General features: G+C 31.7%; 1 protein-coding gene across 1 annotated transcript in view; it reads right to left on the bottom strand.

The window, feature by feature from the left end:
• Positions 1-5,873: 5,873 nt before the first annotated feature.
• Positions 5,874-13,617, bottom strand: part of LOC102600450 (uncharacterized) — a 17,818-nt gene continuing 10,074 nt past the window's right edge. The window contains 10 exon segments of the mRNA XM_015303671.1: positions 5,874-6,278; positions 6,391-6,558; positions 7,276-7,565; positions 7,645-8,055; positions 8,057-9,252; positions 11,032-11,161; positions 11,233-11,324; positions 11,406-11,686; positions 12,435-12,514; positions 12,701-12,760. Of these exon segments, the coding sequence (XP_015159157.1) occupies positions 6,161-6,278; positions 6,391-6,558; positions 7,276-7,565; positions 7,645-8,055; positions 8,057-9,252; positions 11,032-11,161; positions 11,233-11,324; positions 11,406-11,686; positions 12,435-12,514; positions 12,701-12,760 (2,826 nt within the window). The 3' untranslated portion in view covers positions 5,874-6,160.

Below are 13,617 nucleotides of genomic sequence, written 5' to 3'. Positions count from 1 at the left end.
TTGTCCCCTTCCAAAAAATATTGTTAATTTAGAAATTTAAGATTGAAGGCAATTATTTCTAGCTATATACCTTTAATATTAAAGAAGTGATTTTTTTAATTTGAATTTTTAAAGAATACTTAGTAAATAGGGGTAATTTTATAAATTGAACGTTATGTTTATTATTTTCTTTTTTTTAATAGGCATAAAAAGTAACGGTGGAGTCTGAATTTAAAGCTTAATTATGGGTTCATAATTGATTTTCTTTTAATTTACTTAGTTCTAAATTCATAATTTAGATATGTTCAATGGATTTCTAAGTAGACGTTTCACCATAGAAGTTGAAAGCACGATTTCAAGTTTTGATTTTAAATCAACGTTTGTTTATAAAATTTGCACAAAATTTCAACTTTTACTTCAAATCATGATTTGAAATTTCAACTTCTCTAAAAAAAAAAAAAATTGAATTCTAAATTGCGATTTCTTTTTCAAATATAAAATTGATTCATATGTTTATATTTTACAAAAAAAATAAAAGATTTATAATTTTAAATTTTGCAATAAATAAACAAATAGACCATGCTCTATGTGAAAAGACTATCATCCATGTGGGAATTTTTTCTATCAAAAAATACTTAGGGTCTGTTTGAAAGGACACAATGGAATTGGGAATTGGTGTAATTGGTGTAATTACTCTCTTTTGTCCTGTTTTGGTAGACCAAGTAATTACTTGGTAAGAGGGGAATTGGGTGTAATTGAAGGGGTGTAATTACACTCCTCAATTCCCAAGAGAGGGTAAGGAATTGAGTGTAATTACACCATGTAATTACATGAATTTTTTAATATTATCTTTTTTAATATATTTTTAATTACTTGAGTTATGCTTGACAACATATGTACCACCAGCAACTAGTGGGGTTTCTTGGTAGGCGATGTTCCTAGAATATAGTTGACATATCAGGAGCTGTTCTCCGTCGTCTTTGGTGTTAATTGTTCATCCAAAATTCAACACATCGAACATATCAAATGCTTTACCTTTACTTGTAAAACTAAAACTTAGATTGTTGAGGTGTTACTTGTTACATTATCTAGATGCAAATCTGTCAAATTCTTGGCTTAGTGCGATACAATCTCTAACTCACTTGAGGTACCTTGAGATTTATGTCAAGAAAAATTAATTATCGTGGATATCTCACATGCTTTCTTCAAATTCTAGTGACTCATTCATCTTATTCTCTAAGGACGTCGCTTGCAGCTATTGGAAAATGACGCACATAAAATTTGGAAGTTACAATGCTGGCATAATAAGTTCAATAATATTCTTCGCATGATAAGTTTCATTTATTTTGTTTGTCATTGTGGCCATAAGAAAATTTTGTATTCATTAATTAATTAAGTAGTAATATTATTTACTTAAAATCTAATTTATTTTAAAATTTAACTGTGTAATTACATTCGTCCAACCAAACAGGACAAAGGGAATTACACTGTAATTACACTGTGGCAAACAAACAGGTCAGCGTAATTACTAGGCTAGTAATTACTACCCTAGTAATTACACCAATTCCAATTACCTGATGGCTTTCCAAACAGACCCTTAGTTATTATAGTTGATTTATTGGATCAATAATGTTTTGTCAAATGTATATTTGAAAGTTTTTAATACTTTCTTTGTCCTAATTTATAGGTCATTCCCCAAAATTGTCATTTTCCTATAACTAAAAATAATCTAATTTTAATTGTTTTTATTTTATTCTTAATAGAATCGCTTATTGCTACGCAAATGTCAATGTGTCTTTTAGATCAAAATTATTTATTTTTTCTTTTTAAACTTTGTGTCGAGTCATCTGATGTTATCGTAACATAAATTGAGATAGAAAAAGTTATATGTAATTAATAACATTTATTTATAAAAAGAACATAAAACATCTGTTTTTAACTCGTCGTCTTAAAATATTTTAAAATTATATCGTTAGATTATAATTTATTCATTTGATAAAATTATATAAGAATCAAATAAGTTTTAATAGTTTTAAAAAATTATAAGATTTTCATATTCATAAGAAAAATGTACAAAAATCAAAACTCAAATTATATGTCCAAATAAAATCCGAATTGAAATTAGTTTTAAGGGGGTATGAGATAAATATAAAATTTGAATAAAATCATTAAATTCAGACAATCACATAATCGATATTTTAACTCTGCTTGGGATTTTAAAAAACTAAAACTAACCGTTAAAATGATATAGGAGACGTACACTAACAGTACCATCTCCGTCCACTTTTAATTTTCATAGTTTTCTTTTTTTAAACTCAAATTATAAAAATTTTGACTAACATTTTATGATGTATCTTTTCATCATATTGATATGCAAAAGATTTTAATTTATAGTACTTTTTGTATAATTTTTTAATATCTAAATTTTTTATTTAAAATATTAAATTAATGTAATCAAATTTAACTTGAAAAATTAGTTAAATTAAATTTTGAAAAGCATAACTTGATAAATAAAAGTGAACGGATGAAATAAGTAATTATATTTATTTTTACTTTACTAAGAAATGTAAAAAAGTGTTCCCTCGTGAATTGAGCTTATATCGGAGGATAGCGGTCAATAAAGGAGCAGTTCCAAATAATTGCTCCCGCTGAACTCGCTGGGTTTACTCCTTCATCTTACTACTTTTTATATTTTTACAAATAATTTTTATTTTTACTTGTTATAGTTTAATTTGATATATTTATTGAGAAAATAATTATTAATATATGTATTTTATCAAATTATTCCTGTTAAATGATGTTTTGAAAAATAATCTAAAAAAAAGTAATTAATGTTAAAAGTAAAATATGAAATTATTTTTAATCTTAATATGTTATGTCAAAAGTATCAAGTAAAAATAAAAATTTATTTTAGAAATACGTGACAAGTAAAGTAAACGGATGATTATTATTTTTTGTTAAATTTTATTAATACTGTTACTATTACACATAGAAATAAATTACTACCATTTTTGTCCTTTTCTCCAAGTTTCCTTTTTCTTCATTTTCTCTAATTTCATTTCTCTAGAGTCTTGTTCCAATCCAACCAGCTTCTAATTTCCTTTCTCTGTTTTTTGGTTAAGTATGATACGTGTAATCTTGCGATATTTATGGGTCGATTAGAATATGTTTTCGGTCAAAATTAAAATCAAATCAATTTAATTGATTTTAAAATAATTAAAATTAAATTAAATATAATATAATATATATTTATCGGTTTAGTTATTACTGGTTTCAGTTCGATTTGATTCGGTTATTAATTATATACAAATACAAAGCAAATGATTCATTCAAGAGGAAAAAAATACAACAATTCATTCAAAAGGAAAATATTTAGAACGTCCGACAACGTTCTGATCACTGAATTTATTCTAATTAATACTTAAAGTTTTAAAATTCACCACTTTGGCCTAGATAAGGACATTCTTAATTCCACCAAAAACTGTCATAAATATTCATATTAATGAAACCAATAAGATAAATGCTTTCATTTTGGATGATTATGCTTTCACAAATAATTTATAAACAAATTTTGATGAAAACAAATATGAGATATTTATAACTGTTCATAAAAACTAATGTATTGTGTATGTATACTTATATAATATATTATATATATAATTTGTCAGTTCGATTAAGTTATTTCTACGATTTTTTTAACAAAATTGAAACCAAACTAAATATTGCCGACTTTTAAAAATATAAAACCAAATCATATCTAAATAGTTTTTTTTTTCAATTTAAATCACTTTTTATCCCAATCGTGAATCTCATTGTATCACATTTCCTTTCTTCCAAATACACATGAAAATTGTATACGTATTAAATATAAAATATTGCTTTCAGAAAAGTTATTATTTTTTACATGTCAACTTAATAGTTTACTCTTAAAATATAATTTAAACATTAAAGTTATTGATCTTCTGTCTCATGAAAATCAAAGGGATTACATAAATGAATTCGAAGGGAGTACATACAAAGCAGTTAATGAGCATAATCATAAAGTTACTCCCTTTTTACTTGTTACTATATTCATCAAACAATATTTTACACATCATTCCTTTTAACTAATGTTTAGTAATTCATCCGTCCAACAATAATTGTCCACTATATTAAAAATAATTATTCAATCATAGTTGTCCAATTTAAAAAATCAAGAGATAATTTACTTTTTGTACCTGTTTTACCCTTACTATACTCCCTCCATTTCATATTAATTGAATTGTTGAGACATTTTTTATTTGTCAAATTAACTTAAAGAAAAATCCTTTTGGCCAGAATGATATTTTACCTTTTTAAACATTTTTACTTTTTTAACTTTAATACCTTTTAACTAAAAATGGAAAAAAAATCAATTTATTTAAAATAAAATAAAATTATAGTTTTTAAAAATTTATGGCCATTTAGCCATATTATTTATTGTTTCTTAAAGAGTGTGTCAAGTCAATAGTGGATAACTATTATTGGACAGAGAGAGTATTAAGCGTTGCAAAATAATCTGAAGAATAAGCATTTATTATTAAGGATACAATTTAAAAAATTAATTATCTTTTTTTAATATGTGAAAAATGATAAATAAAAATAAAAATCAAATAAATGGCAACTAAAAATGAAGGGAGGAAGTAATTAATCTGTTTTAGAGAAGAGGCATACTAATCCTATAATGAAAGAGACAAAATAGTGTTCAGAAACAGTAATCTTGCTTCTCGTGAACTTTACACTGATTTCTAGGGAACCATTCACTATTCAGTCTTGTGTTGTGTTGTGTTCTTCTTGCCATGCAACCAAAGCCTAGCTACGCTTTGGGAATGACATTTCATGTTTTCTTGGGTCCCCACCATCAAAATTCAAATCTCTCTTTTTTTTGTTTTTTGTTTTTTTGAATGTCAAATGCATTTGAATCTCTATATTTCATTTAACAAACTTTATTATTGTAATACTTAATAATTATCGAGACAAAGCAACATTATTATAAAGAGATTTGACGGTATACGACTGCTGATAATGAGTAAGAGTAGTAAATAGCCCGTGAGTACAACTTTTGTAGAAGAGACTCATGTGAGCGTAGTGTCAAGTAATTAAAGACCCCGCATGCAATCATTAACTCTAGTTGGTTGCTTTTTCTGATTACCAATTCAATGGTATAAATAATGTTGGTAAATATGGCAGTGCGAATCGACAGGCTGATTAAAAAATTTTAGTACTTTTTTGTTTTGTTGAATTTTAGATAAATGATTTATATCCATTAGTTTTTTTTATATAAATATAAAATTTGAATCAAAATTACTAAATTTTACCAAATCTGTAACTATAAATTATAATAGTGAACCCGCCTCGAGGCTCGATTGAGATGAGAGCCTAAGTCCAAGTTTGTCACATAGCTTGCACATAACCTGTTAATTTTTGTTAAATGAAAATGTTAGTTACACTTTAAAAAAGACACTGCTCAAATGGGGTTCGTCTCGTTAAGAGTAACCATATCTGTCACTACATTAAAGACTCTTCCTTGAGAGAATAATATGAAAGTCTCCTCATGAATTATAATATAGTAAGTCACAATGCAATTTCAAATGTGCAAATATTGGGACCTTAATAATGTTTGTTTTTTACAAAAAACTGAAACAAAAGAAACACCTAATGTTCTTTCTTTTGTCCAATCTCACTTGACTTTGGTACTTTACTTCCTGTTTTATTTCTTTGGACATTGGATGAGGGGAACAGAAAATGGATTGCCGTTAGAACACTAGAATCTTAAGACAAAAGGATGAAATATCACTACAACTTAACAGACATTGATACATCATCAAGAACTAATGATAAGAACGTCAAGCTTGTGTAAAAAATGGACTCGATTAAAACCTTTTTTCCCCAACATTTTATTTTGAATTTACCAACTGTAAAACTGTATAGTTTTGACAGGGTACATGACTATGTATGATATCAAATGAAGGAATAACTGAACTACATCTCCAGTTAAGTTAGTGTGCCTATTCCTAACTGTTATCTTTGACGTCCATGGTTTCAGGCAAACTAAACTGCTGCCTGGCCGTGGCTATTACCATAAACAACAATTGATTATACATTGCATCCCTCTCCCATTTCATTTGTGGTGGTGGGGGATCCATCTCTAAAATTATATACATCAAGTCTCTGACCCTGGTAGATCTTTCTGGTAGCAATTATATTGGCCCAGTAATGAGATATCATCTTGAGACAAACCTAATCTACCAGAACTAAGGTAGTGTTGACCAGCACGTGCCCTGCAATTTTCAATTTGGATAGAATATAAGCATATCAATTCAACTGCTGCCAATCTGTTAAAGTTCTTTCGAGAAATGCACAAACTGTTTTTTTGTGGGATATGAAACATACCTTCTCTGTCTTCTCCTATCAATGCTTTCTGATAACCCAGTGATTCCAAATCTTGAGATTTGGCTCAATGAAGACAGATATTCATGAAATGAATCACCTTTCATTGCAATGTGTGAGCGCAATGGAACAACAGACTGAAGTAAGTTGTATGCATTAGGGTCCACTTTGCTGAAACACAGGAACAATACAAGGCAGCTTAGCAATATCACAGTAATTCTCAACTGAACATAATAGCTAAACTAAAATATAGTCCTAAAAGGAAGTCAGACCAGTTACATGTGTTGAGCAATCTTGGACATTTCAGACAAATAATAGAAATGGCCAAATTCAAAGCATGGATAGGGAACAATTAGTAGTGGTTAAAACCAACAATTTTAAAACTGTACAAAAACCCAACCGAAAGTGGAAATCCTTCATTAACCACACTAAAAAATTCCCTCAAAAATGGCCAATCTTCTGTGAAAGAGAAGATTTGAAGTTTAATATAATACAGAACCTATAGAGACTCAATTCCCTCAAAGAACCCCCCTCCGTTCTTCTGAGGTTCATCATCCATGACCTTTCACTCTATGCAGTTCTCTATCAGAGAAAGCAGAACTCCTTGCAAGTTTACAGTTCTCTAATTCTTGCCCTCTTCTAGTGGTTTCTACATGTTTCTTCCTGCACTCTCTTTTTAAACAGCATACAACTTTACGGTAACAGATTGAACATCTGTGGGTATAAACCCCAAGCTGAACATATCTAAGCAGTGACAAGCAATAGATACATCTAAAGTTAGAGAACCCTTTCAATTTTATATGCAATTTACTTGGAAGATACACAACTACTTAGGACAACCAATTTATAAGCAAAAATACAAGGGAAGAGGGGCATATGGTCCTATACCTTCTGAAGGAATGACAAATTTTCGGTAGCCTTAAATGCAAGCCCTCATGTTTTCCCCTACTCTGTCCAACCATCTTTCCCAGTGCCATTGTACTGTTTGTGGATGTCAACATCTCCCAGGTCAAGTCCACCTCATGCACAGATGAGGTGCTCGGTCTGAGAGAAGTAATTTCTTTCGCAAAACAGCAAACTCCATGTTGAGCGAAAATTGAAAACATCTTCAACTGGTCATCATGCCAATTGTACGAATGAGATTCTTTGATAGGGATCATTGAAGCCTCCAGAGAATCCTGGATGAGCACTTACAATCATCAAAAACTGCACTTGCAGTAACATAAAGGTAACATCTGTGTCTAATAAACTACTTACAGGTAGGAGGTGTTTGCAATCAGTAAGTAATAAATCAGCCACTGAAATCAAATCACTCATTTCATGAGCAACATTAAGAATCTGAGAAGATTCTTTCTGCTCTGGGGTGATATACTGTTTCAGGTCTAGGCAACCTTCACGAAGTCTTCTCCATGTTTCCTGAACAGAAGTATTCAGGTTAAGCTGCACAATAGTCTTAGAGGATGTAGAATTTTTATTGAAGTCCATGCGGCTACACTCATCCAACAACCGATATCCACTTGGAACATCCTCCATGCATTGTCCGTTGAAATGCTCTACGACCTCTCCAGGAATTGATTTTGTTATTCCATCAGAACTACCAACCTCACCAGGAATTGATTTTGTTATTCTATCAGAAATACCAACCTCAGCAGGAATTGATTTTGTCAGCCACTGAAATCAAATCACTCATTTCATGAGCAACATTAAGAATCTGAGAAGATTCTTTCTGCTCTGGGGTGATATACTGTTTCAGGTCTAGGCAACCTTCACGAAGTCTTCTCCATGTTTCCTGAACAGAAGTATTCAGGTTAAGCTGCACAATAGTCTTAGAGGATGTAGAATTTTTATTGAAGTCCATGCGGCTACACTCATCCAACAACCGATATCCACTTGGAACATCCTCCATGCATTGTCCGTTGAAATGCTCTACGACCTCTCCAGGAATTGATTTTGTTATTCTATCAGAACTACCAACCTCACCAGGAATTGATTTTGTTATTCTATCAGAACTACAACCCTGCAACTCCTGATACTTGGAAGATAGAAGAACAGTTTCATCAAGTTTCTCAACCTTGAGTGGATACATACTTGGAAGGGACAGATTGCTACAATAATCAGCCTCAACTTTGACATCAATATCATTATATGACTCCGTATTTGAAATTAATTCTGAATCAGTAGTAAGCAGAGTCTCAGGGATGAATGATGACTCTGGCACACATGAAATGTTCACAGACTTACTTACGACATTCACAGTAGAATAATCAGTTGTCTCCAAATAATTTCTTTTCAACCTTTTAGCTTTGAAATGAAAATTCTCTGTCAATAAACTGCAGGAGATTTCAGTAGCAGAAAAATGGGAGGGAGAACTGCATGCTGTTTCAATCTCTTCATTTATGGTATCAGGTTGATCTAAAGACAAGGGAACTCTGCTGCATTCCTCCTCAGAATCTGAAGACATGACTCTATCAAGTTTTCTCAGCGTATTTCTTCGAGTGAATGCAATTGGTGATTCAGAGGCATCAGAAAATTCTGAGGTAGTACCAAATATAGTACACTCATTGTGATCCTGAAATGAGTAGAGCAAGCTCAACATTGCATCCTTTTTTCCATTAACATTGTTTGCACCCATATCGTGATTCCTAGAATTGTTCTTTCCAGTAATATTGTATAGCTCATCTTCCTCAGCTATCTCGTTCATCAAGCAGCTATCTTCTTCTACTCTCATCGACTTAGTTATCTCCTCATCCACAAGTTCTGATAGTGGAGTTGGGAAATCATCGCAAGGGATAATTTTCGGTAGTAGCAGATGACCAGCATCTAGATCAAACTGAAGAGGACAATATCTTAGCTTCAGGTCATCACCTGGTCGTAGCAAGAACACATCATGGAATTAAATGAGTTTAATGAAACTTTAGGATGAAGAAAACATAGGTTGTAGATTTAGTGTAGTCATAATTTCATCAGCACCTATTGAAGAACGAGAACTGTTCAGATATGGAGAGAGATTGTTCCTACATACTTAATTTCTTTTTACCTTCCCTTAATGTGTATACCATTAGATTTTGGCAATTGATTAATGAACATCCCCCTTCAGAGAATTTAAGAGTTAATATTCTCCATGGTCACTCAACCAAGGAGTTTTAAAACAGAAAGCCACTCAACTTTGATTTACTTCAAAAGTCACTCAACTACAAGTGTTTTACTTACAAAGTCACTTAACTTTAAATGTTTTACTTACAAAGTCACTCAACCTATTTAATTATTTTTTCCATTGAAATTTGCTTATATAGGATTTTTATTTGAAATCAAACTCTAAAAAATCAAATAATATCCATTTAAAGTCATTTGGTTGATTATTATTTGTAAACACTTTGAAATTACTAAATAACATATTTTATTATTAGGTAATTTTATTTAAATAAAACCCTTTGGAGTGGCCCAGTGGTTTGGGCTTGGGACTTCCATGTTGGAGGTCTCAAGTTCGAAACCCCTTGCCAGCGAAAGCAAGGGGTTTGCTTTTGGGTCAAGCTCGTCGCACCGGGCTTGCCTAGTGCGGATTATCTCTCTCCTATGTGGTTTGCAAGCTATTGCATAGGAGCGGGGGTTTTACCCTGTGCGCACCCAAAGGGTAGCGGCTGAGGGTTTTCCTTGTCATAAAAAAAATAAAAAATTATTTAAATAAAAGCTAATATTTTCTAGTGATCAAAACTCAAATGTTTTTAAAGGAATTAACTGACAAGTAATTTTTTTAAAAGAGGTTTAAATGATTTATTTTATAAAATAACTAAACTCATGTATTGAAAACATTTTAAAAGAAGTTTGTGTTTTTTTGTCTTAGAATTTGATTTTAAATACAAATTTCATGTAAGGAAATTTCAATGTCTATTTAGTGACTTTGTAAGTAAAACATTTATAGTTGAGTGACTTTTGAAGTAAAAATCAAAGTTGAGTCGACTTTGAAAGTAAAACATATATAGTTGAGTGACTTTCTGTGATAAAACTCCTTAGTTGAGTGACCATTGGGCATATTAACACTAGGATTTAAACTAACCTTATCTCTTCTAGTTAACTTGTCTTCAATCAGTAGAGGTATGTTTCTTTATGGGTTGATACTTAGTTTGATAATCTAGGTTGTTCTTTGGTCTTCAAGGCTCAAGCAAAGATTTGGGTCCGACACTCAAAATTGTGTTTAAGATTCTTTAAAAGGTCCAACTTCGGTTCTCTTCCAAGATTTTATCTCTATCTACCTTTCTTGTTTTTGCCCCCTTGTATCAACATAAATTCCTTTCCACTTGTCATTGCATTCAAGATATGTAAGGTTTCATCAATAATAAAAGGCTTGAAGTTTTGATTGGCCAAAATTTAGTCTTAAGCAAGATCCTAAACAGATAACACAATAATTTCTATGTCGGCATGCTCTATATGCATATTGTGGCTATCAATGATTTCGTTATTAGTAAAAATGAAATAAATGAATGCATTCGTTTTAGAAGATTCACTTTACAAAATAACATGAAAGCTTCAAAAATTTTGCTTAACAAGAACTTTTTCAGTTAGCATTCTCTTTTGCTATGGCAAAAATTATTCATGCAATCAACTATCCTGAAGCATGCATTAACTTGTTGATATGAGGTGAATTACCTTTCTCCAAAGTTTGGCCTTGACACCAGAACTGGAGATACATAATAGTTTTACGAATATCTCCATGGCAATGATCTACAAACCGCTCTACTAGCATTGGGTGAATTTTAACTTGTTCTCCAGCACATACCTAGAAAGTAATTTATTTGATTAGCCAGATTAAGACAAATTTCAGTGAGAAACTAGCAAAACAAGATGTACCATGTGCACAAGTCCAAGGAGCTCCTCCAAAGATGGCCTCATAAAGCACACGTGTAGCCTATCTAAATTATTTGGGAGCACCGGATTGTCACCTATCACATCAAGGAATAATACTTAACTTGTGAAACATAAACTTGACAAATTATTGTATTTCAACCTTTTAACCCCCTTACTGTTGCTAGTTAATATCATGGGCCGCTTTGCAGTCTCTGCAAGCTGTTGAATGGTAGAGACAAAACCACGGTCTTCACAAAGAGCGGTATCCACATCCTCAAAAAGAATTAGAGTCTTAGTTTCACCCTGATAATTAGCAGTTATCTCCTCCCTGAAGACTTGTTTTCTTTGTACTCCAGTGGCATTTGGAGCATTTTCCTCATCAGACAAAGGTATCGCTTCAATAACTCCACCGCCAGACACTAGTTTGTCCTCCAAATACACTGGATCTTTTTGCATCCTGAAACAAGAATCGAACAGACAAAAGGGAAGTATTGTGAGTCAACTCATTTAAGATATACTGTAGTCATAATTTGGTGCTTACATGAAGTGAAATCCCGTCACAGAGAAAAGAAATAACTAAATAGACTATTTTGCACGATTTTCACTCAATTTTTCTGTGAGCAGCAAATTTCTATATGAAAATTGGTAACAAATATAAACATTCATGGAGTAATTCAGCTAACTTTTCTTGGAACAAGCATGAGACACCAAGAAATGGTCAAAGTACAACGTTAAGAGGCCACTAAAAAGCCTAAGGTCTTCCCTCCCTGATCACTGACTAATGAAATGCATTTCCTAAAGGAAGACCAATCTCAGAAGCCAGCATGCATGACTTGGAGGTTTAAGAATTCTAGATGAATGTTAAATTAGTCCTTTAATTTATGTGTAGTACAAATTTAAGAAAGCCAGAACTAAATGTGAAAAATCATATGATAAGGGAACCCAAAAGTAAAACCACGAACCATCACAAGAGAAATGTTTTTTTCTTTAAATGGAAATGCAAATACTTCAACTGTATACCAAACAACAAGGTACAGTAACCCCCAAAAGGAAAAGAAAACAACAACTGCTCTCAGTATTTAGATTTTATATCTTGATAAACTTTTATAATAATAAGTCAAAATAGAAGAACAATCATATAATAAATTTTTATCACAAACAAGTCCAAGAAACAAAAGAAAACCAGCATCCAGACATAGACAAACCGTTGAAGCCAGTGGGATTCTACAGCCTCCCCAAATCTCTGTTTTACAAGAGCTCCGTTTCGCCAATCTGATGCATTAACCTAACAAGACAACAAACCAAAAAATAAGTTATATAGATTCTTGATAATTTGAAGAATTCTTTTTAAGAATTTGGTCTGAACACGTCTGAAATCAAATCTTAAAATGCTCCAAGACTCGTACTGTAACACATGCATCTACATTGTGCAAGTGCAACATAACATCCATGCAAATTTTTAAAGCCTTACCTCAATCACTTGAAATCCCTGTTCTTTGGCACAGGCATAAATTGCAGCCGACTTTCCGCTCTGCATAATAACAGTTAGTACAATAAAAATCACCAATAAGAGATACTTCAACATATACTGAAGCAGGCTTGATTATGCCTAGTCAAGACAGCATTAATAGAACCATGGCAGAAGAAACTGCGAAACATATTTGTGTTTAGTTTCTCAGGATAAGTATCTATTTCCTACTGAAATGACTATCAAACTAAATGCCGAAAATTGATTTAACCTGTTGGGCCATGAAAATTCCAAATCCAACTTGAAGTTGTATTTCAAATTTAGAAAAAACTTGTAACCTGTTTTCCAACTCACTCTTCTCTTTTGAAGTTGTATTTAAATACATTCAAGCATGAACATTATTCCAAAGATTCTTTGCAAAAAGTATAGCCAAACAACACTCTATATTCAATTCCAACTCGGACATTCCAAATGAAGTGAAAAGTATTTGGAATCTATGGCCAAACGCTTACTTAGAAAGTGTAACTGAATGATTTGACCCTAATATTATTGGGAAGTACTCCACCCTCTAATCACCAGGTTTTCTACTTACCTCCACTTAGGGGTGGCAAATGGTTGGATTGGATCGGATTTGGATGGATTGAATATGGATTGAGTCAAAATGGATTGAATTACAATCCACCCATATAAAATATGGATAAATATGGATTTGGTCAAATATGGTTTGGGTAAAATGGTTCTAACCCACTTTAATCTCTTACAACAACAAAAAAATTCAAAGCTAAATTGTTAATAACCCAACCTCTACCATCCCCACCCCACCCTTAAATTATTATTTTTTTAGAAAATATTTTTTCATACAAAAAAAGAACATTAATTATTTTTCTACCCCGTACCTCCATCCTCCACCTCCCCCCCCC

This window comes from Solanum tuberosum, unplaced genomic scaffold (genome assembly GCF_000226075.1).
Source record: "Solanum tuberosum cultivar DM 1-3 516 R44 unplaced genomic scaffold, SolTub_3.0 scf00461, whole genome shotgun sequence".
NCBI lineage: Eukaryota > Viridiplantae > Streptophyta > Magnoliopsida > Solanales > Solanaceae > Solanum > Solanum tuberosum.
This window is presented reverse-complemented; position numbering and strand designations above follow the sequence as displayed.